Raw genomic sequence first — 26,543 nt, 5'->3', positions numbered from 1 at the left:
ATGAGTTGTTCAAAATAATTTTCTGAGAAGGCATTCAGTACAATTTTGGACCACATTTTATGGCTACCACCGACTTTAAACATGTATTTTTGCAACATTTAGATTGAAGTAATCATGAACTATAATTGTATGAGTGGGATATCTGTTTGAAATAACACTCAAGTTTTCTTTGAACTGTTCAGCAACTGTATCATTTGAGTCAGGGTCTCAGTAAAAGAAACCAATTATTAATTTTTCTGGTTGTCAAATATAACCTCTATCGTTACTAACTCAAAGGAGCTACATATTTCAGTCCCACTACATGGTAAACTATTTCTGATAGTGGTAAACACTCCACAACCAACTCTGTTTAATCCATCCTTTCTGACGCAGTTAGGTCATTTGTAAAAATTTCGGCTGAACGTATTTCTGGTTTAGCCAGCTTTCCAGACCTATAACAATTTTGAGATTCATTGCTTTTTATTACTGCATGGAGCTCTGGTTCTTTTCCAACACAGTATAACTGTTTACAACTACAATATTGACTGTTCCTTTCTACCCTCTTCTGTGTTCATCCTGCACCCTGTGAAACTGAAGCCTTTTTGCCCTTTCCTGAAACCCTCTAACCTAAAAAGAACTTCCCGGACGCATTCACACAGCTCCTGCTACCCGTGTAGCTACTTCCTATATGTAGTGGATGCCTGACCTGTTCAGTGGAATGTGGAAACTCACCACCGCATGTCACAAGTTGAGGAATCTGCAATCTACATGGTTACAAAACTGCCTGAGCCTCTGATTCAGACCTTCCCGTCCACTCAGCTCTGTACCAAAGGACCACAGTCAGTTCTGTCAACAATACTACTGATGGTGGTCTCTGCTTCTCTGCTTTTAACTTTCAAGCAACACTAGCAGTCTTTACTATTTCGCAACACACATTGTAGGTACAAGCATGAGCCACCACCTGCAGTCATCTGCACCCTGTGCTCCTCATGGCATCCAGAAGCACCAGTTCCATGTTTGTCATGATTCCTTTCGGCATGCACACAGATTGCACATGGAATTCTTTCCCCTCCTTTGCAGCCATATCCCTAGGGGCTCCATTGCGCGCCTAATGTTGGAACACCCAACTACCAGTAATCCCACCCTCTGCGAATGCCCAGACCTTGCAGGTTGAGAGGATTCCTCTGGAACAGGATGAGTGACATCATCTGGCTCACAAATTCATCAGCCATAGGTGGCACCTGAAACCCGTTTGTCAGAAAAACTGGGGAGGCCCTCCCATCGGCCCCTCAGAAAGTCTTCACTGCAACTACACCTGGGAATGACCGCCCACTCGACCGTGGGTGAGGGATCAACCTCAATGGGGGCAGTACCCGGAGCAGCCACGGTAGTGGACCGATTGTGGGACACATAGGTCATGCTGGATGTCCCTAGCCCCATCCAGCCCCTCATGATGATGCTTATTGGCAACAGCGTGAAGCTGTATGACCGAAGCCAACATTGCCTGGAGTATGAGTGAAGGTAGATCAACTCGGTTCGCATCTGAACACAGCAGTCACAGTACCTATCCACACTAAAGACAGCCTGCCAAATATACAGACACACATTAAGTATAAAAGTTGTTGCTAAAGAACACAGACAAAATGTAAAGTAAGTCGCTTTTTTATGAGAAGCTGTGTGAAGTCACAGCACTCTCATGCACTGCTGCTAGGAGTGCTGTCACTCGACTTGGGGGTCTAACTGCCACAAGTGGCTCTTGAAACACAAAAACAAATGCTTGGCATGATGCAAACCGCAATACACAAGTATAAATTCGAAAACCTTCAGGTACGAATGATGTTAGCTTCGTAAGAAGTGAAGTCAGTATGGGCACTACCTGATTTGCTTCTGTCAGCCAATCACAAAACAGGACACACCATCTCATCAGCCAGTCATATCATAAAACATTACGCTTGCAGCAAAAATAAAATAAGAAAGGTTTTGTATTGTGGGTATTTTACTGGTTGCACACGTTATCTTGGTCTCTGGGTGTACATCACTTACTTTATACTAGCATAGAATATTTATGCTTGTTGCCAATCTTAACTCTGTAACAGCAACTAACTATTGTGAATAAAGTGTTGTTGTTAACACTGTTTAAAAAAAATAAGTGAAGAGGCTGTTAAACCATTACATGTTTGTTTGTTTTATACGCTGTAAGCTTGCTGCTCAGGGAGGAGGAAGTGGGGCTTGTCTCAGCAGACAGTGTGTAATGAGCCAATTGCAGTGTTCCACTCCCAGCATCCTCTGCCCAGGAGTCAAGTAAAAGTGTGCAACCAGTAAATCTGTCTTTCCAATTATGAGAATATAAGTAAACATGTTTCAATTTATTGAAATAAATCTTCTTTAGTGATCTGTAATGAAAGATATTTACAATGTGACTTGATTTCTAGACTGAAAAATAGTTCGTTACAAAAGATGTTGATTTTACGTACAGTATTTTATGTCCAATGTTCATTCACATCAGGAAATGCCATCTGCTTGCATGCTTTCGAGGTATTCCTTCATTTGGCACTGTTGATTCCACCCTAATCCCACATGACATTGCAGAACTCTGAATTTCTTGATGTAAAACACAACACAATGCAGCACCACAAAGCAGTGTTGGCATAGACTAGAATCAACAGTGCTAATGGACTACCTGAAAAATATACAAGACAATGGATTATGTTTTATTTCAATAAAATGCTACCTACCTTTCAAAAGCTCATGTACAGTAGAATACTGCAGCACCATTTCCCCTTTCAATTATGGAACAAATGCAAGGATGGCTGACATAGTGTTTAGTGTGTCTGGGATTGTAAATCAGTTAAGATCCTTAGACGCCAGGAAGGCGTCTGGCCCAAACGGTATCCCCATAAGATTATATGTTGACTATGCTACAAATATAGCACCATTCTTATCCATCATCTATCAGAGATCATTGGAACAGTGGAAAGTTCCATGGGACTGGAAGAAGTCCCAGGTCATAGCAATCTATAAAAAGGGTAGAAAATTGGATGCACATAATTACCGGCCAATTTCACTGACATCAATTTGTTGTAGAACCGTGGAACATATTTTGTTTCTATACTCTGAGAAGCTCATCTGCAGAAACCAGCTCGGTTTTAGGAAACAGTGGTAATGCAAGACACAGCTGGCCCTCTTTGTGCATGATATACAACAGGCTCTAGATACCGGCTCCCAGGTTGATGCCATATTTCTCGAATTTTGAAAGGCGTTCGAGTCAGTTCCGCATTGTCGCTTGCTCGAAAAAGTGCATGCTTACGGTCTATCCGATGACATATGCAGTTGGATAGAAAGTTTTCTAACAGACAGAGAGCAGTATGTCCCCCTGAACGGGCTGACTTCAACAGAAACAAGTGTAACTTCAGGTGTGCCCCAGGGCAGCGTAATAGGTCCGCTGCTTTTTACAATTTACATAAATGGTCTGATTGATCGTATTGACAGCTACATTAGACAGGTTGTGGATGATGATGTAGTCTACAGGAAAATAATATCACACGAAAGTTGTGAACAAATCAATGGGATTTGCAGAAAATAAATGTATGGTGTAATGACTGGCAGTTATGTCTCAATATTAGTAAGTGTAAACTACTGCATATAACAGGATGAAAATACCCATTAATGTACGAGTAAAAAATAAATGCCCAGTCTTTGGAAGCAGTAACATCTGCGAAGTATCTGGGTGTGACTATTTGAAATGGTCTCAAATGGAATGGTCGGATTACACAAGTAACGGGCAAGGCAAACTCTAGATTGCAGTTTATTGGTAGAATCCTGAAGCGATGCAGTCCTTCAACAAAGGAAATTGCTTACAATACATTAGTTCATCCAGTATTAGAGTATTGTTCGTCTGTATAGGACCCTTACCAGTTGGGTCTGATTCAAGAGATTGAGAAGCTCCAAAGAAGAGCGGCAAGATTCATGACTGGTACATTTAGCCATCACGAGAGCATTACAAATCTCAAGGAAAGTTTGAAGTGGGACACACTTGCAGATAGATGATGCACTAAATGGAAGGGGCTGCTCACTAAATTCCGAAATCTGATCTTCACTGAGGATGTAGAGCATATATTATTACCACCAACTTTCAAATCGCTCAATGATCACCATTCGAAGATAAGAGAAATTAGAGCTAATACTGAGGCATTCAGACAATCGTTTTTTCCTCGCGTGACCCGCGAGTCGAGCAGGGGGGGGGGGGGGGGAATATGACTTTGGTGCAAGTTGTGCCCCCCGCCACTCACCGCTTTGTGGCTACTGGAGTATATATGTAGCTGTAGATGTTTGGTGAGAAAATAAACTTTTTCTTGTAGTTGCAAAAACAGATTTGAAATGTCACTTATCACTTCCTTCACCTCTGGCAATGTTTATTGGTATAAAAAATGCTGAGTTGCACCATGGTTCGTAATCAACACTAAACTGTAGGTCCCCCTATAACTGGCTAAGTAAGTTATCAAAGGTTAGAGGAGGGCAGTGGCATACTACCCTCAACATGACTATGCCTAATAAGGCACTGTGATGTTCAAAACAACCTTTGGGTTGGTGACTGCTTTGTTTTTGATTTATGAAGCAGCTACGTGCAATATAATCACATAAATGAAGTTAATGTCTGAAACTAATATATAAACAGTATTGTAAAAAGCAGGTTGTGTTTAGGCAGGAACCTAATAGTATAGCTCATGAGTGGCAATGACATTTGCATTTTTGCTTGTCAAAAATATTTGGCTGTGTATTTCTGAATATGTCAGGATTTCCAACACTCACATGTGGAGCCCCTAAAGCTTCCACCACTCTACAGCACTGTTGAGTTTCACAGTAGGCAACGGTGTAATCCAAAGTTGGACAATTTCTGCCAATTCAGCTTAAAGGAGCTTAGAGAACACCGCTTTGGTGTAATTCAGTATGATAAGATTGTCAGTGTGCAGGAACTGTAAATTGTAGCAATCAATAATGATGCAAATTACATCCCCGATTCAGTTGAGAATCATGGATCTAAGAGTTTGCAGTTGCCAACTGGTTCATGCAGACAGTACCACACAAGTTTTAAGTTAATGATGATTCATGAAGGAGAGGCCACAAATAATTGCACAGCAAAAAGAACATTTGGAGTCACAGAAGTGAATGTTCATGGTTGGTGTCAGGTGAAGAACAAATTAAAGAAAAACAGTTCTACATATCAAACTTTCAGGTGACTAAAACAGGGAGAGTTTTACAATTAGTTGTAGGTTGTTAATACATTCAAGAAAAATGCAAATGACTTCCTGACTTCTTTAGAAATTATTTGTATGAAGGTACCGGAAATAAAAAATAATTTTACAGCTGCACGCACTGCAAAATTCAAAGCATGTACTTGCTAGTGCTTGAGTGTGATAAGAGGACAGGGCTTACATTGTGACACAGAACTGTGCTAGCTTGCTGACTTCCCAAGATATATGGTGGCAAACTACAAGCCTATCAATGTCATATAAGTGTAATGCATAGGAGTATAGGACAATGTGGAGCAGAAGTCTTAGCTCAGGTTTGCATCTCGACATCACAGCCAAACAGTAGGTGCTGGTCATCAGACCATGGGCCCCGAAATCAGACCACAAACCGTGGACAATTGTTGCAGTTGGCCGTCGCACGTGCTTGATCAGCAATCCTCAGCAGCAGCAAGACGTCTGTGACGTAATTCTGGGTCTCATAGCCCAGGGGCTAGTCTTTGAGAAGCCACTGACTTTTGTGTCAATAACATGTGCTGCCAATTACATCAGACCCCAGCCATTGTCCTGTTTCAGATGGTTCAGAGTGACACCAAAATGTTGCACCTTCCACAGTTGTCAGTGGATGGAGACAGTGTTTAACCACGGCCGTACCAGACCATTTGTGTGTTCAGCCAGTTGGACAGTGAGTGATGCCCAGTCTATGTTTCTCTGTGCCAGCACTGTAACTCTGCTGCCACTGGGCTGCAAAGGAGATATGTCTGCCTGCCTACCTGCCAAGCCTGGGCAGCCAACAGTTCTCCAGCCGCCACCTCCTCAGGGTCACTCACCATCGCCAAGGTCCATCCAGCAGTTCAGAATCAGATTTTGGGCAGTACTGTGACCTCCGACTATGCTGGCCGACATCATCCGCTGCCTGTTCTGTATGACAGCCTAACCACGTGTGATTTTTGCACCATTGCTGAGCCGGTGCACCATGTCACTGCTTCACTGTGTAAGCAGCGTACTTATCTGCACCTCCGGCCGTTAACTTGCTGGCCACTACAGTGCCAAATAATATGTGAAGAAGAAAATGGAATTAACCAACTGAACTAGCAGGACGGAATAATTAAAGACTTGCGTTCCTCACATGGTCTCGTGTCTGGTGCTATCCACATCCCCTATCTTTCGCAGAGAACCCAGCCCACACAGTAACTGAATATTTTTCCTTGTTTCATAATCAGTCTTAGAAAATGGCATGATTATTTGCCAGACCATAAGGGTAATGCTGATATGATGCCCCTTTATTTTGATGTCCCGTCAGATGTTACTGTCAATATGAATGGCATTAAAGGTGTACCTATAAGGAGTTCTGTCAGTGGAAAGGCCAACATAACAGTAATGCTGGGTACGGTAGCAGATGGAAGGAAGCTTTCCCTGTATGTGAATCTTCACAGGAAAATGATACTGAAAGAAAAATTACTTGCAGGTCTTATCTTAAGATGTCAAGAAAAGGGATGGATGACAAATGACCTGATGCTAGAGCTGTTGGAGGTTGTTTGGAACAGAATACCAGGCATTTTGCTTAATGGGAAGAAAATGCTGATGCTGGTCTCTTTTAGGCAATACCTTCCTCGGAAGTTAAGGAACTGATAGCAAAGAACGACACAGACATAATAATTCCTAGTGGCATGACCTCACAACTTCAAGTAATGGATGTTGTTGTAAATAACTCTTTTAAGGTTCACTTGCAACAGCTTTACAGTGAGTGGCTTCTTCAAAAAGACCATGGCCTCACACCAGGGGGGGGGGATTAAAGACAAAAGACACCTGCAGTATCCAGGCTAGGCCAGAGGTTCCTTACTCCCTAGGCAGAATCTCAAGTTAATCTATTATGAAGGGATTAAAAAAAGTGCTGTGTATCTAATGCAATGGATGGGTCAGAAGATGATGTGCTGTGGGAGGAGAGTCAAGAAGCAAGAAGGAAGAAATGCTGAAGACTTACAAATGAAGATGAAGTGGTGATCATGACAGCAACAATGATGATGATGAAGACAATGATGATGATGTTGACAAAGGTTAAAAAGAGTGACACCATGCTGATTGTAAGCAACTAAGGAAATGAAAATAAATTTAAGGTAAACCATTTCTCTTTGTTTATTTTATTTCTTCTTGTATTATCAAAATGTAGACTATTAAAGTTCAGAGTAGGTATAATGGTAACTTTTTTGGGCGGGTACTTTATGTTCATAAAGAAGTTCATAGGTCTGATTAGTCAGATTATGTTAAAAACAAAATTTTCACAAGGAGCCTCTTAAAAAGAGGGGGTCTTCTTGTACATGGGTAAATATGGTAGTTAAGAACATTACTTAAAAATGCAAGGAAAGAAAGGGCAGGGTTTGACAGAAGAATAGAAATGAACATCCAGGGGGTGTTGTTGAATGAGTTGTCCTCCAGTTGGAGACAAACTCCAGGACTTTGACCACAGCACAAGAAGCCAAATATGTCAACTATGCTTATATTGTCAGATTTCCAGATCAGCTGCAAAGTGTTGTTTGAGTGAGGACTCCTCTTTTACTACGTTTAGCAGGGAAGCGACATTGTCATTCACAAAAATGTGGAGTTCTACTATGAGAATCTCTCATAAAACGAAATCTTTATTGACAGCTAAATTTAAACATGGTGTGCTAACATAATTTCAGTCAGCAACAACAGCAGCAGACTCACTATGAGAATCTCTCATAAAACGAAATCTTTATTGACAGCTAAACTTAAACATGGTGTGCTAACATAATTTCAGTCAGCAACAACAGCAGCAGACTCACAATATTGAAGATCCCAGATGTACAACGTATACAGCACATTTCTTGAATTTGAACTAAGTCTCCATTGGATTGTTTGATTGTATTCAATACTGAAAGAATACTGTTAGATTAGTACTTCAGATTAAATTTTTAAAACACTTTTACGGCTTTTGTTGTTGCTTTTAACTTTTCCATTTCTACATTGTCATGTCTAAGTAGAAGACTGCCGTTGCTATTTACCATATTTATCTGATTATAATGTGAATATAATGGAAGGAAACATTCCACGTGGGAAAAATTATATATAAAAACAAAGATGAGGTGACTTACCGAACAAAAGCGCTGGCAGGTCGATAGCCACACAAACAAACACAAACATACACACAAAATTCAAGCTTTCGCAACAAACTGTTGCCTCATCAGGAAAGAGGGAAGGAGAGGGGAAGACGAAAGGAAGTGGGTTTTAAAGGAGAGGGTAAGGAGTCATTCCAATCCCGGGAGCGGAAAGACTTACCTTAGGGGGAAAAAAGGACAGGTATACACTCGCACATATCCATCCACACATACAGACACAAGCAGACAGTAAGTCTTTCCGCTCCCGGGATTGGAATGACTCCTTACCCTCTCCTTTAAAACCCACTTCCTTTCGTCTTCCCCTCTCCTTCCCTCTTTCCTGATGAGGCAACAGTTTGTTGCGAAAGCTTGAATTTTGTGTGTATGTTTGTGTTTGTTTGTGTGTCTATCGACCTGCCAGCGCTTTTGTTCGGTAAGTCACCTCATCTTTGTTTTTATATATGATTATAATGTGAGTTTTTTCCCCCACAACTTGGTCTTCAGAAAATACAGGGTTGTAATACAGTCAAAGATTAAACTATTGCTGCTGAGGCCAACATTTGTATGTTATGTAATAGATTACTGCAACGGTCATCTTATGTTTATAGCCAAAGCTTTGGCAGCTGGTGTCACATGCAGGTTTATTTTAAAGAATTCAAGAGGGTTGGAAAAATTTTGTCATGCTGCCAAACACATGAATGCGTTCCAAATACCTTAGCTTTTTATGAACATTTACCATGTTTAAACTGCAGTTTGCCTGAATCTGTTTCTAGTTGTAACGGAATTGACTTTAAAATTGAATAATACTCAAGAGTAGTATACATTTCTGCAGGAGATTGTAAAAGTCCAGCTAGGGGTCCGCAGTGTACTTACATGTTTTGTGCAGCAATATTGTCAAACACTCGCCCCGTAGTACACTATGTGATCAAAAGTATCCAGACACCTGGCTGAAAATGACTTACAAGTTTGTGGCGCCCTCCATCGGTAATGCTGGAATTCAATATGGTGTTCGCCCACCCTTAGCCTTGATGACAGCTTCCACTCTCGCAGGCTTATGTTCAGTCAGGTGCTGGAAGGTTTCATGGGGAATGGGAGCCCATTCTTCACGGAGTGCTGCACTGAGGAGAGGTATCGATGTCGGTCAGTGAGCCCTGGCAAGAATTCGGCGTTCCAAAACATCCCAAAGGTATTCTATAGGATTCAGGTCTGGACTCTGTGCAGGCCAGTCCATTACAGGGATATTGTCATGTAACCACTCCACCACAGGCCGTGCGTTATGAATAGGTGCTCGATTGTGTTGAAAGATGTTATTGCCATCCCCAATTGCTCTTCAACAATGGGAAGCAAGAAGTTGCTTAAGACATCAATGCAGGCATGTGCTGTGATAGTGTCATGCAAAACAACAAGGGGTGCAAGCCTCCTCCATGAAAAACATGACCACACCATAACACCACCAACTCCAAATTTTACTGTTGGCACTACACACGCTGGTAGATGACGTTCACTGGGTGTTCGTCGTACCCACACCCTGCCATCAGATCGCCACATTGTATACTATAACTCATCACTCCACATAACGTTTTTCCGCTGTTCAATCGTCCAACATTTACATTCCTTACACCAAACGAGGCGTCATTTGGCATTTATCGGCATGATGTGTGGCTTATGAGCAGCCACTCGACCATGAAATCGAAGTTTTCTCACTTTCCGCCTAACTGTCGTAGTAATTCCTGTGGATCCTGCTGCAGTTTGGAATTCCCGTGTGATGGTCTGGATAGATGTCTGCCTAGTACACATTACGACCCTCTTCAACTGTCAGTAGTCTGTCAGTCAACAGACGAGGTCGGCCTGTACGCTATTGTGCTGTACATGTCCCTTCATGTTTCCACTTCACTGTCACATTGAAAACTGTGGACCTAGGGATGTTTAGGAGTGTGGAAATCTCGCGTACAGATGTATGACACAAGTGACATCCAATCACCTGACCACGTTCAAAGTCGGTGAGTTCTACGGAGTGTCCCATTCTGCTCTCACACAATGTCTAATGACTACTGAGGTTGCTGATATGTAGTACCTGGCAGCAGGTGGCCGCACAATCCACCTAATATGAAAAATGTATGTTTTTGGGGATGTCCAGATACTTTTGATCATATAGTGTATGATGGAAACGAAAAGGAATGTTCAGCTGCTGGTTCTCTGCAACTAATGAGAGAACATGGGGTAGACAACATGTTTGGAAGCAAGAGACAAAGAAATTTTGTCACCAATTCATGTCAATATAAATGCAAAATTGACTATGTATTTGCAAAAAAACAAGAAACAGCCAAACATTTGTGACAACCAATGTTATAAATTTAATTGATGCTTGTATATGGAAATACATTGCCTATTTTCTCACCTCTCATTGGTTTGGCGAAATTATCATCCCAGATAATGATTCCGGTGATTGTGGTGAGATACTTTATATACGAGGGTATTTCGGAAAGTAAAGATACACCGTATGCCAGAGGAACAGAAGGGTTTTGGCGAGCTAGTTGGCATCACTGGTGTTAACCTTGAACCGTTAGCTTTCTCCTCGCGGTCGTTCGGCAGTTGAACGTTGCTTCTGCTTGGAGTAGGTCATGTTTAAAATGGCTGCGCCAATTCAGAATCCCGTCAAATGCGAAGTGCGCTCCGTCATACGTTTTCTTCATGCAAAATGTCAGCGACCAGTGGATATTCACAAAGAAATTGTTTCTGTTTATGGGAACATTATCAATCGACAAAATGTAATGAAATGGTGTCGTCATTTCTCTGAAGGTAGGACCGATTTTCATGACGAACAAAGAACAGGTCGGCCATCTGTGATCTCTGATGCCCTTCTTGGGAGAACGGAGGAAGCAATTCATGCGAATAGACATCTCACATTGAAAGAATTGCATCAGATCATACCGGATGTGTCAATGACAACACTTTATGACGTTGTGACTGTCAAGTTAGGGTACAGGAAATTGTGTGTGCGCTGGGTTCCAAAACTGTTAACGGAAGAACACAAAAAGGAAAGGATGGGCTTTGCACTTGACTTCCTCACACGCTATGCTGCGGCAGGTGATGAGTTCCTTGATCACATTGTGACAGGTGACGAGACGTGGGTTTATCACCATACACCTGAATCCAAGCAACAATCAATGCAATGGCGCCATTCGAATTCACCAAAAGCCAAGAAATCCAAAATGTCGATTTCAGTGAAGAAAATCATGGCTTCTGTTTTTTGGGACAGACAAGGCATTCTTCTGTTGGAATTTATGCCTCCTGGAACGACAATTAATGCTGCTGCATATTGCCAGACTTTGAAACGTCTTTGAAGGGCAGTTCGAAACAAACGCAGGTGAATGCTGACAAGTGGGGTCCGCTTGCTTCATGACAACGCTCGGCCTCACACAGCGCTTGTAACCAAAGCACTACTTAAACAGTTCAAATGTGATATATTGGACCATCCATCATACAGCCCGGACCTTGCGCCCACCGCCTTCCATTACCTGAAGTCACATCTTGGTGTAAAATTATTCCACGACGATGAAGAGATCAAAGATGAAGTTGAAATGTGGTTCCGACAACAGGCGGCAACCTTCTATGACTGTGGGATACAAAAGCTTGTGCACCAACTTAATAGATGTTTGGATAATGGGGGTGATTGTGTCGAAAAATAAAAAATAATCCAGTTAACAAGATGTAACTGATGTTTTCTAAATAAATGTTCTATTTAAGGACTGTGAGCCATTGTATCTTTACTTTTTGAAATGCCCTCGTAAATAAAACGGCTTGTAATTTTGATTAGTCAGAATATGTTAATGATAAAATTTTCTCAAGGAGCCTCTTAGAAAAGGGGGGTCATCTTATATTCAGGGTTGCCTTATAGTCCGGTAATTCAGTAGTTGTTTCTCCTCATCATGTTGTGGTCCTTAGTTGAAAGACTGGTTTGATGCAGGCCATTTTGTTTCTGCACAAATACTTCAACCTACATCCTTTTACTCCTGTTTACTCTAGTGAAGCCTTGAAGTCTTGATCTCCTCCCCCCCCCCCCTTCCCCCCCCCCCCCCACCTTCCCCCCTTAAATTTTACTCTCTCTCTCTCTCTCTCTCTCTCTCTCTCTCTCTCTCTCTCTCTCTCTATCTCTCTCTCACACACACATACACACACATACACACACACACACACACACACACACACACACAGGTCCCTCCATTATCAAATTGGCAAATCTCAAGCTGCCTCAGAATGTGACCCATGAACCGATCTTTTCTTAAGTTGTACCATAAATTTCCTTTTTTCCCAGTTTGATTCATTACCTTTTCATTAGTTACCCTGTCTACCCATCTAATCTTTAGCATTCTTTTCTAGCGTCACACTTCATAATTTTGTATTCTCATCTTGACTGAATTGTTTAGCACGGATATTTCACATCTGTACAAAGTTACATTACAGACAAATATCTTCAAAAAGTACACACATTATTTGTATTTGATATTAATAAATTTGTCTTTTTCAGGAAAACTCTCCTTTTTAGTGCCGATCTACATTTTATATCCTCTCTTTTTCAGCCATTGTCAGCTACTTTGCTTCCCAACAACAAAACTCATCTGCTTCTTCTAGTGTCATATTTTTGAATGTAATTCCCTGAGTATTGCCTGATTTTATTTGACTACTTCCGTTACTCTTTTATTTTTGTGGATGAACTATGAAAAGTACATTAATTTCACAAAAATCCAACATAGTGGCCAAGAAAGCTCATAGGAGACAAATTGTGGTATAATGTACTCCCACTTTCATGTTACAGCCTCAGTAATGAATGGGAGCATCATGTGTCTGTGGGGTGGGAATGTGGCTGGAGATTCAAAATAGCATTGTACAGATAATGAAATGACCTTTCTTAACCAATTTTAAGGATGGAAGGATGTACTGTAACTGGCTATGGCTGTGTCACTACCTCAGTAACGCCTCTCTTTTTGCTTATCAAAATGAAGCCTGGTGATATTGTATGACATCATCTTCCTACTTGAATTGCTTAACAGTCTATCACAAAATATTTCTTGTCAAATTTCATCCCACTTTTATATCACCAAATTTCAACAAATGTGTTAAATACAGAGGAAAGATAAGATCCCTGAATCAAGCTGGGAAGTTACCATCATATTCTAGTTTTCTGTGGACCAAGTATTGTGGTGCAGTCTTTGAGACTCTGTGTGCAAATAATTGCTGTTGACAAGTATGTAAGTAGGTGTATAATTTTTTTGCTGTCATGTTTAACCTGACATTTGAAAAAGGATAAATGTGCTTAGTTGCATACATGACACATTTTCCAAATAATTGATTTTTATAAGCACGTAGTAACTGAATTTTTCAGGTTAAAACAGGTAACAGTACAAAATTTGTAAGATTCATTCTTTTGGTGGTATCCATTTCAAAGCAGGTACTTTTATATCCTGTTGCTCACCTTTTGAGTTGCTTTGTGTAGAATAGCGTGACTTTTCATCTAGTGACGTAGTGTCAAATTGACAGGAAAAGGAGATGGATTTTGATTATGGTAGCTGCATTTGCTGATCTGCACGGAAATGTTACAGTGCAGTTGCTATCAATTTTAAAATTAACTTCTCTTTTTATTTTTTGTTTATAGAAAAAGATCCACTGGATATTATACACCCTCTAAAAAATTATATTTGGTTTACCTTTCAGAGAATTGTGTTCCAGTCCAAGATATTCCATCCAATGATCAGCAATGAAACAGGTGAAATAGACATCAGAAGTGGATTCACAGAATGGTGTAAAAATGTAAATCACATATGGCAGGTACTTCAGCACACCTGGCGAGCTTTCTACAAGGTGGAAAGTAAAATACCATTAAATGTAGAAGCATCTGAACTGTAAGTTCTTTTTAGCAGTGAAGTTGGGTAACCTCTCTTTTTTTACTATGATTGAATGATTAAACATATTGTATAGTAGCCCTCTGCCATGGTTGTGTACTCTGGATTCTTAAGCAACTTTTGGTTGTCTGGCCTTGTGAGGTGTGATGCAACTGGGAAACTACGTCAGTATTGCTATAAAATTATTACGGGTATTGTGCAGTTCCTTGCTCATCTGTAATTCGAAACTTGTTTATCCAGTACCAAATGATTTTTTGATAATCTTTTTATTTCTTCAGATAAATTAGTATGAAACATTAATGAATACATATTGTACTCTACTGTTTTGCAGTAATGCTGGATATAGAAGTGAAGGTTTAGTTAACCATAACTTTCCAAAGACATGAAACTTCACCACAGTGTCTGTCATATAACAACAAAATTGATGCCAGTAATGCAATGATTTGTCTCTAATTTTTCTGTCCACAAAAATGCATTTGCAAAATGAGTGACTGTTCCAACTCAGAATCTATCTGACTGGAATGTAAATAAACCAATGTTGCAGGTTCCAACAGTGTAGAAGATAAACACTGGAAGAAAATGCTGCCATAGCATTAAACAGATACTGCCTCAAATGTAGAGCAGAACTCCCTGATAGTGACAGTTAATATTTCAAAATGTGTAGCACAATGTTAATAAACCTAGTGTAACTCAAAAATGCCTACTTATAGAGCTTAATTAATTTAATAAATAATGTATTCAGCATGTTGAACTAGAGGTACTCCCATAATTGGGAAGATCCTGTTAGAAGTAGTCACATACTACTACTCAGAAATTGAGGGAAAAACTGTGTACAGATTTTTTGGAAGTACTGTTTGGATAATGGATAGGGACGATAAACAGGCCTCCTCACACTGTAGGAAGTATTCATTACATCAATAAGTTCACTATTTGGACTTTTCAGAGATGTGAAAAATGTTGGAGCAACTTGATTTCTGACTGCCAAAGTGAATCAAGCCTATCCTGAAAATATTTTCTGGATTACTGGTAGCTTAATGTTTTTATAATAACCATGCATCTTGCAATACAAAAACAAAGGAAATAATCTGATTATGCCTACTAGAATGAACTGGCAGTGTAAGGCAAATATGATTCTTACCTTTGATTGTAGAGTACGGAAATAACTGTTCTGCCTCTCATTTTGTGTACTAATACCTTCAGTTTTTAAAGAGAATTATTAATATTTTGACCTCAGCAGATTAAATGGGAAATCAGCAAGCTTAGTTTACAGTTATTTTTTATTGTTTTATAAAAAAACTGCACCATCTACAGTGCAGCCCTCCACCGTGAATGCAAATCTCACACATGGGATGTGTTAATTGACGTTCTTATGCAGCTGGAAATCGCCCTGACTACTGTCAAACGATTGGTAGCTGCAGCAAATCAGATGCCAGAGAGCTCCCGAGAGTCGTGTACTGTATATGGTCAGGGAAAGGGGGGGGGGGGGGGGGGGAGAAGGTTGTTACATATGCCTCATGACGACAACATGCAGGAGGTCAGGACTTGAGAGTGGGCATGCAGGGCCGCCGTTAAATGACAGAACTGGAAATTAGGTACAATACAGAGAATATATTTCAGAGTATGGCATACAAGGGGCACAGTTAGGGTTGGAAGTTACCAGGTTTAGGCCAGTCTAGGAGGACAAACAATTAATTGAAATGGGCAATGGAAAGGGAAGCAGTTCGTGTTAACTTATGTTGGTGGCCGGTCGTGAAAAGCACAGCCAGAGGCTCTGCCTTTCAAAAAGAAGTCTGTTCTGCTCAAGGTCTGGATTACAAGAGAGAGAGGTAACTGTGTTCCGCACCGCAGAACACTCCAGCGTCCACACACGTGACCTGTATCCCATGCATGCACCAAAGGCGTGAATTTGCTGTGGTTTCAGCAGAGGCGACAGGAACACCAGTGTGTAAGCTGGGGTCCTTATTTGAAGATGCTATTCTGGCAGCCATTGAGGGAGGGTGCAACCAACTGCAGATTGTGGTGCATGTTGGAACAAATGTTGCCTGTCATTTAGCCTCCTAGGTCATGCTTGGATCATTCCATCGCCCAGCACAGAAGGTTGAGAAGATGAGCGTTGCACACAGAGTTTCAATGAACCTCACAGTTTGCAGTACTGTCCCCAGAATTGATCGTGGCCCCCTGGTTCTCAGCTGAGTGGATAGATTGAAACAGAGACATGGGGGGGGGGGGGGGTCTGTGAAAAGCTAGGCTGCAACTTCCCGAACTTGCGCCTTAGAGTTGAGAACTGTAGGGTCCCCCTAAATCGGTCAGGTGTGCACTGCACGTCAGAGGCTGCTACCCAGGTAGCTGATTATGTGTGGGATGCACACAAGGTTGTTTTTATTTTATTTTATTTATTTATTTTTTACTCCATCCAGTCCAGATAATACAACTGTAGGAGACCTGAAAATATTTGTGTAAGAGCCAAAGGAATGCCGCCACTGGTGAGGAGAGTATTATAATCCTAGTTGTACACTGCTGAAGCATTTGCAGTGGAGTGTCAGAGTTCAAAGCGCTCCTGGAAAGTGTTGAATCTCACATAATACTAGGTACAGAAAGCTGGTTAAAACCTGAAGCTGATAACAATGAGATTTTTGAGGAAAATTTAACCATATATTAAAAGAATAGGCTAGTGGGAAATGGAGGTGGTGTATTTGTCCCAATAGACAAGAAACTCAAGCTCCCCAGGATAGAAATTGAAGCTGCATGCAAGATTGTTTGGGCAAGACTCATTATAAGGGATGGGCATCAAATAGTAATTGAATCCTTGTACTGATCACCATATTCACCTCCTGATGTAACCAAAAACTTTAGAGGAAACATTAGTTTGCATGTACATAAGCTCCCCAATCATACAGTAATATTGGGGAGACTTTCATCCAATAATCTGTTGAAAAATTACGATTTTGTGGGAATGGGTGTGACAAATTGCCCTGTGAACCATTACTAAATGCCTTCTCTGAAAACTACCTAGAACATATAGGTGGGAACCCCACTCTTGATGGAAATAATGGCAACAAATAGACCTAACCTCTTTGGGTATGTCCACATTGAAGCAGGTATAGGTCACTATAACACAGATGTAGCAACAATAATTACCCAGGTACAAAGGAAAGTAAAAAAAAATTAGAAAGATTTCTGCATTCAGTAAACTAGATAAAATCAGTAGTGTCATATCTCCATGAGAAACTTAAAACTTTTAGCACAGTACAGGAGCACATAGAGGAATGCTCAAGGTTAAAAGAATAGTTGACCATGCAATGGATAGTTATGTACTCATTAGAACAGTTCATAATGGGAGAGACCATTCACGGCGTACAATCACTGCAAAGAAACAGACACTACTTCACAATAGGTGTGAAACAAAGCATAGGGCTATAGATACATATATGCTGAATGAAGTGCATTTGGCTGTCAGGGGAGCAATGCAATGAAGCCATCCATGACTACCAGAACAGAATATTGTCAAATGATCTTTAACAAATTCTTGTCATATGTAAACGCAATTAGTGGCAGCAAAGTTAGTGTCCTGTCACTTGTGGATGAGACAGCAAAAGTAGAAAAGCTTAACTCTGTTTTCAAATGTTCCTTTACAAAGGAAATCCAGGAGAATTGCCCCAATTTAATCCTCATACTATTGAAAAGATGAGTGAAATAAACATAGTGTCACTGGCCACAACCAAAATCATTAAAATTGAACAAAATTCCCAGGTCCAGTGGAATCCCTATAATCTGTCATAGATCCCTCAATCAAAAAACTGTGCCCAGTTGTTGGAAGAAACTGCAGGTCACACCCATCTACAAGAAGTGTAGTAGAAAACTACTGTCCAATATCCTTGACATTTGTTGTAGAATCTTAGAACACATTCTGAGCTCAAACATAATGAGGTATATTGAACAGAGTGATGTCCTCCATGCCAACCAGAATTCATCTGAAAACATTACTCACGTGAAACTGAACTTGCACTTTTCTCACATGGCATACTGAAAGCTTTGGATCAAGGCAATCAAGTAGATGCTCAATTTCCAGAAAGCACTTGACTCAGTACCGCATGTATGCTTATTATCAAAAGTACAATCATATAAGACATCAAGTGAAATTTGTAACTGGATTGAGGATTTTTTTTCTAGGGAGGATGCAACAAGTTATCCTGGGTGGAGAGTCACATGTAGAAGTAATTTTGGGTGTGCCTCAGGGAAGCATGTTCGGGCGATTGCTGTTCATGTTGTATATTAATGATCTTGCGGACAATATTAGTAGTAACCTCAGGCTTTTTGCAGCTGATGCATTTATCTATAATGAAGTACTATCTAAAAGAAGCTGCATAATTATTCAAGCAGATCTTGGTAAGATTTCAGAATGGTGCAAAGATTGGCAACTCACTTTAAAGGTTCAGAAATGTAAAATTGTGCACTTCACAAAACGAAAAAATGTAGCATCCTATGACTGTAATATCAATGATTTCACAGTTGGAATTTGTCAACCCATACTTAACATTAGTATGGATTATAGGGCTATGAAAAATGATCACATAGGCTCTGTTGTGGGTGGCAGACTTTGGTTAATTGGTAGAATACTGGGGGAAATGCAGTCGTCTACATAGGAGATTGCTTACAAATCAATCCTCCAACCCATAGTAGAATATTGCTAATGTGTGAGGACTAATGGGGATATTGAACTTTTACGGAGAAGGGGAGCACAAGTGGTCACAGTTTTGTTTGACCCTTGGGAGAGTGTCAGAGATGCTGAAGAAACTGTACTGGAAGGCTCTTGAAGATAGATGTAGACTTTCCTGAGAAAGCGTACTTCCAAAGTTTCAAGAACCAGCTTTAGATGATGACTCTAAAATGTACTGCAACCCCCTGCATATCCGCCATAGGTAGCTTGAGAATAAGATTAGATTAATTAAAGAGCACAGGGAGGCATTTAAACAGTCCTTCTTCCCACACTCCGTACATGAATGGAACGAGGAAAAAGACCCTAATGACTGAGATGTTAATATCTTTATGATTATATCACTTCATTAACAGCCATTTTTTTCCTGATGACAGTGGTGGATATCCATGAAAGCTCAAATTATAACAGAGAATTAATGTGACAAGTCCACTAGAACATGTAATACAACAATTCTGTCACAAAATTATTTGTGGTTATATTTGTAACTTTAATTATTTCTAACTACTGGTGTTTCTTCTTGATGGCAGTGACATTACTGAAGTTTCACTGCAGTTGCCAATCTTATTGTTACAACTAGCATGGATTTGATGGAGATATTAAAACTCTGTGCACAGCTTCGTACTATACTTTGCTGAATTATATGTGTTGCTGTGTATGATCCGTCTGTTAGCTTTTGTGTATATAGTACTAATAGATTATATGTGTCAAAATGAAACTGCATGAGCTGCAGACAGCATCTTAATTTCTTTTTAGTTTGGTATGTAGAGTGTCCGTTTAGTTGAGTTGTTGCATCTTTATTTGAGTGCAGATTTAGAGTAATTGGATTGTTGCTATCACAAATCCATAAATTTGTGATACAGCAATTTTAACATACTTTTCTGTTGCCTTGCTGGGAATCCACAGAACTTTCTGTTTCACTTGAAATTATTTTTTAATGTATGATACTGTCAGTAGTTTTAATTTTGTTCTTGTAACTGTTTTTTATCTTTTTGTGTATTTGACATTATTAATATTTGTAATATTGTGGCTTGAATAACCCAGTCTGTTGGAAGTATCTATTCGTAGTGATAAATGACTCACAATTTTAATGTTGCTTGTTCAGAAAACTAGTTCAATGCATTCCGTTGCATCCACGCCCTACACCCAGTTACATTATCCAGTAAATGCTTGTCTTCAACAATATTATGAAAAGGATAGATTGCTACTCTCTGTGAAGATGATGTATTGAGTTGCAGACAAGCACAACAAAAAGACAAGCTTATGGCCAGAGCATTCTTCAGAAAATGAAGGAAAACACACACACTTTTACACAAGCAAGCACACCTCATGCGCACATGACCACTGTCTCCAGTCGCTCTGGCCACCAAAAGCTTTTGGCCTTTTTGAGGATTCTTGTTTCTGGATGTAAGTAAAACTTTTTGTGGCACTGGAGGAGTCTTGTAGGATACTTTCTAGCATAAAAAATTGGCCAAGTGCAAGTAGGACTCGCACACAGAATGTTACATACCGGGAATTCCAAGGGCATAACAAAATCACTACAATAGTTCCTGAGACTGTCTTGGACAAACAAAAAGAAGTGAGCAGGGAGCTTCCGTTTATGTATTTAGAGAGAGAGAGAGAGAGAGATTTAATAAAATATTTTTATTTACTTAGTAAAACATGACTACAACTTATATTTTATGTTTGCGTGCAGTAATATTTTTCTATTACACTTTTGACATGTGTTGACTACAATGACAAGTTCTAGTGGCAAAAAGATATTTTTCATTTTATATCATTACAGTTTAATAGTTTTTTGAATTTTCCCCTTTATTTTTTCTGTGAAACCTTGCTTTGTGCCAAATTTCATGATTATATGTCACAGGACATTCCCTACAGCTTTTAATGAGTGAGTTTGCGAGTATCAAAGTATATGACTTAAATTGCCATACCTTTTGATTGTACTGACTTAGAAGCTTAAATTTTTTATTCTACCAACAAACCAAAGACCTTAGTATGTGACATGAATTTCAACTTGATTCATTCACCCATTCCTGATTATTAACTGTGGGACAGACAGACAGACAAAAGACCGACTGAGGTACGGAACACAAAAAATGATCTCTGTTATATTCCCATGAGCAACGACCTATATTAGGAAGTAAATTATTTACATTCTGCCAGAACTTTCCTTACCAAATAGTAATGTAATATATTTGAGGGGCGTTTAAACGTCACTTACTCCCATCCTGTATAGCAGCAAAACTGAGGGACCCAGCACACATACATAATATTGTGCACTATGAGGGCTACAGAGGACTACAGGCTTTTGCAAGTGTTTTTGACAATTATGTCTCTTTTAATATTTATGTTCAGTTCTCTCCAGTGTCATACCTGTAACTTCCTTTCTGTCCGTTCAGATGGGGTCTCTACCACATGGCATTTAAGTTGAAAATTGAGAAAATTTATACATTTCCTCACTTTAATTTTTTAGAAAAATAGAGTTACATGATTGTAACATCCATCCTGGATTTTCCATTGTTTGTTAGAGTTACATAATTGTTATGCAATATGTGACAATCCTGGATGAAATACAAGTAATGAAAGGACTTGAGTTGACCACATAATCTATGAGTGAGCAATATGCCTGTTGCACATGGATTTGATTGAAATCATTGCTAAGCTTTCAGACAATGTCCTTCCCCAGAGCCAACTAACAAAAACACACACAAATACTTACACGGCTTCATTTTCTGGGTCATGCAGTTGATCTGTATAGAAACCATAGAAAATTAAAGCAGCACACTGGTCTGCATATGTATCTGGCTGCTCCAAAATAAGAATCAGTGTTTTTATGTTACATCATTTTATTTGGTAAAATTAAGTACAGCTCATATACATTAATATGACTTCATGCTCAAAAATTGCAAACCCTCAGAGTCCTTGATAGCTTTTCTTTATTTTCATTCATACTTAAATCTAAATTATTATAACATCAGTTGTATCGACACACTATATTTGTATGGACTTTGTCATGAAATTAATAATAAAGTGGGATCTGCTATAGTCATCATTCTTGGACACCAAATATGTTTACTGATACATATTTTTCATTCACATTTTAAATGATAGTGAAATATGCCACTGTAACCGGTGTAGTTAACAGCAATTGCATTCATATCTTGAACTGACTAGTGCAGCTGTTATTCTTATAGTTTCTCATATTGTCATTTAGCTTCAGTACTGAGAGTGGTAATCACACCCCAGATACCGCTTCAGAGTTCTTCAACAATGTTAAGTATGTACCTGTAGAACACAGACTTTGAAAGACAAATACCAAATATAAGGTTAGCACACTGCAAAACAGTATTGCTTATGAAGTGTCATTCAGCTCTTTAATTGCTCATCAGATTTCCCCAGTTAATTAGAGATCCACATAGATCTTCAAAATGCCTTTTGCTCGCCGCTCTTTGGCAGATTCGTTCTTGGCTGCCGTGAGGCCCCAGCCTTTTCAGCATCTTTTCCCTTCCATGCTGCATGTCTATCCTTTTGCTTTTCTTTTTCCCCACCCTTGGGGAACATGTGTGGGCTGTTTTTGGAAACATATTCTGCATTTTCGGTAGTCATTATCACAATACTTTCCACTGTTCCTTTTTTCTTTCTTCATTCACCTTCTCCTATCCTTCCTCCACTTCGGAGTTTGAGGTTCCTCTTTTTCTTCTTCCTCCCTGTATGCTCCTGAAAGCCGGCCCACGCGTCTGACGCGTAACAGGTGACTGGGTAACACATAATTCCCAGCCCCGAGTCAACAGGTGAGGTAAAACAAAACAAAGTGCCTTTTGCGCACCAGGAAGCATTTTGAATTTTCACAGGGAAATAAAATGTGCCCTGGGATGGAAATAGAATGTGAAATAAGGAACAGTTACAATGTTGAGTAAAGTCTGAACTAAAGCTGTGAAAGTAGAGCCTGAAACAAAGTGTGAAGTCATGGTGTTCAACAAACGGTTTACATACAAACATGGGAATTTCAAACAAGTGTCAATGTAATTCCAAACAGTTTCCTTAAGCAAATGAATTACTACCTATTTTCTGACTACTGTGTTGTCTAGTAGCCATTAGTAATGAAAATTTAATGTAAGCTTCAAATTTTTTCAAACAAGTGTCAATGTAATTCCAAACAGTTTCCTTAAGCAAATGAATTACTACCTATTTTCTGACTACTGTGCTGTCTAGTAGCCATTAGTAATGAAAATTTAATGTAAGCTTCAAATTTTTTCTTCTTGAAGTTCTCATATAACATTTTGTACTCAGTATTTTGAAGACACTTGTAATTCCTTCTTGTTTGATTCTGATGCACACATAATTTTGTAATGTGCAGTCTATATCACTTTAAAAAGTATATTAAATGAGAAATTTAATTTTTTTCTGCATGTAAAATAAAGAGCTGAAAAAATGTTGCAGTTCAGCAAGAAATCCACTAAACTTTTTATCAGTGTGTACACATAATCCTTTTTTTTCCTTCTGTGGCAGTTACTCAAAAAATCCAACAGCTTTCCAAGAAAGAGTTCAGGAATGTGTGAAAGAAAGCCAGGCACATGTTTATGACCCACCACCGACAGATGATTTGCATTACATTTGCTTTGAGCCATATGATCATGAAGTGCATGGACCAGTCCGAGAGTCCATCATTAGAATGAAGGTTAGTTAAGTAAACTTTCTAGATTTACTTAGCATATGGTTTAGTTAGGAAACAAAAATAATGGTCCTCTTTTTCAAAATCTCGGAATATTTCATTCAATAGCTTCAATTAACTTATTGTTAGTACAATAGTAACATGATGAGAGTGTAATGAAGTTTGCAGTCTGTTCTCCATACCTGGATTTTATAATATACTCTCCATTATGAGCAGTGATTGGTTGGCCACGTACTTATATTGTTCACACACCTTATGACTCATTTTCTGGCCATCCACAGGCTAGCCACACAAACACTGAACTTGAACTATGTAGGTTTCTTCTCCTAGTGATAGGTTTCTTTTCCTAAATTGGAACAGAGAAAGGGGTGGAACATTGGGGGCTGCTGTTTTCATTGTTAATGTTGTTTTGCTGTCTTAATGCTGTATCTGATAACTTTCTTTACACTTTTATCTGTGAACAACAATTTACATCTCTGAAAGCTTGAGGTTTCATTCATAGTGCTTTTAGAAGCTGTGTCACATCTTCATTCATTGACTGAACTTATCATAACTCACATTAAAAATTGATATTTGGCTTTCTTGCATCAAATGCAGGATTCAAAGTAGCCTTTTCCTTCCACTGTGCTTCTTAAGATCTTTTATGTATTTATTCTCATTTCCCAGGTGTTTTCAGTTTCTCTTAACAAATGAACTACATAAAAGTTCTGACGTGTAATTTGGTTGCGAGCTTACTGGAGTTATATGGATGAAAATTAATATTAAATGTAAACTAAACAGTATATCAAACAGAAAGAGTAACTGAAAATGTCTTGTGCTCTTGTACGGTGTACATCTTCATTCTGTTTCTTTTTCTTTCCTCATAACTTCCATAGAAATAAGACAAGTTAAAAGTGTTGCAGTTAGCACATAGGGACTTATTTTTAACTTACTGTACTTTGCCACCCACTTGTCTTTTTGAAATGCAAATCATTTAATTATTCAGTGTTCCCATACTGAAATAACATCATGAAAATATTTTCCACAGGAGAATAACAATGAGAATCGGTCTGGTGGACTGTCATGGGTGCAGCCAGGTTCGCTTCAGCCTTTTTCGAAGCCAGATTCTTGATATTTGTATGAAATAGATACTTCTGAAAAATCAGAATCTAAAATGTTTTATAGGTGAGGATTTTTGGAAGTTATGTCTTGTAATTGTTAACCAGTTTTAAAAATTATTTATATTGTAATAAGGATAAAATAATTTTTGTATTGTGGAATTTGGGGTTTTATAAAAACAAAGTTTTCGTACATTTATTAAGAAAGGTAAACATTCAATTGGTGGTATGTATACAGTCTGATGCCAGTTCTGTGGTTTTCTTGTGCTGGTATGGACTGTCTCCTGAAGCATAATTTTGAACAAATGTAAAGTTATTCTTTTAAAACAACATTACATTTTAATGTACCCTGCGAGTGATACACAAATAACATGTTGTTATTTATAGTTAATATTCTTCTTGTGTGTGCAAAGCTGTGTGTGTTAGGGGATGTATGATCTAAGCAATAACATTTGTTGGTCTTCCATTGTACAGTTAATCAACCATAGTTGTGTCTTACGTGTTTATAGTTAAGTTTGAGTGTACCTCTGTGCTTCAGCCATGAGAATTTGTATTTTATGATGTTGATAATACCATTGGTGACTAACACGCACAATGTACAGTGTATAATGTATTATTTGAGGTTCACACTGTTACCATTTTCTGTATAATATCAGTTAATGAAATCTTTTGTGTGCTATAAATTGCTGTGGAGAGTTGTAAAGACATTTCATCACCATGGTTGAAAGTTCTTTATCCCCCAGTTGACATTTGTGAAAATCTGTTTTTAGTAAGCCCCTGTATTTGATGCTGTGAACTAGATGACGAATCTTGATTGCTCAGGGAGCCAAGATACATCAGAAATGCCAAATTTTCAGTCCTTCATAGAAGTGTCAAGAACAGCAGAATTTAAACAACTTTTGTGATTCGTAAGTTTTGTAGAAATAATATTAATGAAAAAGGATAGTATTTGTCAGTTTACAGAAGGTATACAATAATTTAGTACAAAAATATCTGGTGCAGAGGAGTTGCATAGATTACAATGAAGACTGTGTTTTCTTCTGAAGCAATACTCCAGAAGTAATGAAACTGTTATCAGTATTACTGTTAACCAAAATACACGAAATACATTATTTATTTGATCAGAAATTTCATTTTTGTTGGTGTCAGTGTTTCTATGTCCTATAGTGATAACTCGGTATATTTTATTAAATGGCAACTACAGTATATATGAGTTGCTAAAAGATTGTATTGTACTAGTATGTTGGTTGTGTGAAATGAAGTTTCAAAGTTCCTGCTTTGTACTTTTAAATGCTTCATGTACAAAGCAACATTGTAATTTAAATCAAACTTTATGATATCATCACAAAGCTTTGTGATCTAAGTATTGGGGACTGTAACTCAGTTTTGGCATGAATGCCCAAAACAATACAATTTACTGAGAACTATGTCTTTTCAGTTGCTATCTTGTCTAACTCTGTGACTGCTGCCTAGACATTTTAAGCTAAGAGATAAAACAATTATTGTACTACATTGCAAATAAGTGAACAGTAAATCCAGCACATTGCTGCCATTATTGTTCAGATTTCACTGTACCTTTGTCTCCCTATGCTTGCATGTTTCCTGTGAAACATTAGAGGAACAACTTAGTGTTATTGAGGCTGGATGTTTCATGCTTCCTTCCTATTCTCTCCATTATAAATATTTTATTTTTACTCCATTTGGCCTGTTTGTCTATGTCACATGAAAATGAACCACATCATTATATATCAACAGCTTCTATAAAGGAAAAGTCAGAAACATCAAATTCTTGAATCATAAAATGCCAAAATTAAAA

The 26,543-nt window shown here is 38.9% G+C and overlaps 1 protein-coding gene across 1 annotated transcript in view; it reads left to right on the top strand.

Annotated features, from left to right (window-relative positions):
* LOC124595543 (protein crossbronx homolog) overlaps nucleotides 1-26,282 on the top strand; it is a 46,468-nt gene extending 20,186 nt beyond the window's left edge. The window contains exons 5-7 of the mRNA XM_047134322.1: nucleotides 14,054-14,241; nucleotides 23,468-23,636; nucleotides 24,658-26,282. Of these exons, the coding sequence (XP_046990278.1) occupies nucleotides 14,054-14,241; nucleotides 23,468-23,636; nucleotides 24,658-24,741 (441 nt within the window). The 3' untranslated portion in view covers nucleotides 24,742-26,282. The remainder of the gene's footprint in view (nucleotides 1-14,053; nucleotides 14,242-23,467; nucleotides 23,637-24,657) is intronic.
* Nucleotides 26,283-26,543: the final 261 nt, after the last annotated feature.

The sequence above is a fragment of the Schistocerca americana genome, chromosome 2, assembly GCF_021461395.2.
Source record: "Schistocerca americana isolate TAMUIC-IGC-003095 chromosome 2, iqSchAmer2.1, whole genome shotgun sequence".
Lineage (NCBI taxonomy): Eukaryota > Metazoa > Arthropoda > Insecta > Orthoptera > Acrididae > Schistocerca > Schistocerca americana.
Note: the sequence above shows the minus strand (reverse complement) of the source record. Positions and strands in the feature narration are given on the sequence as shown.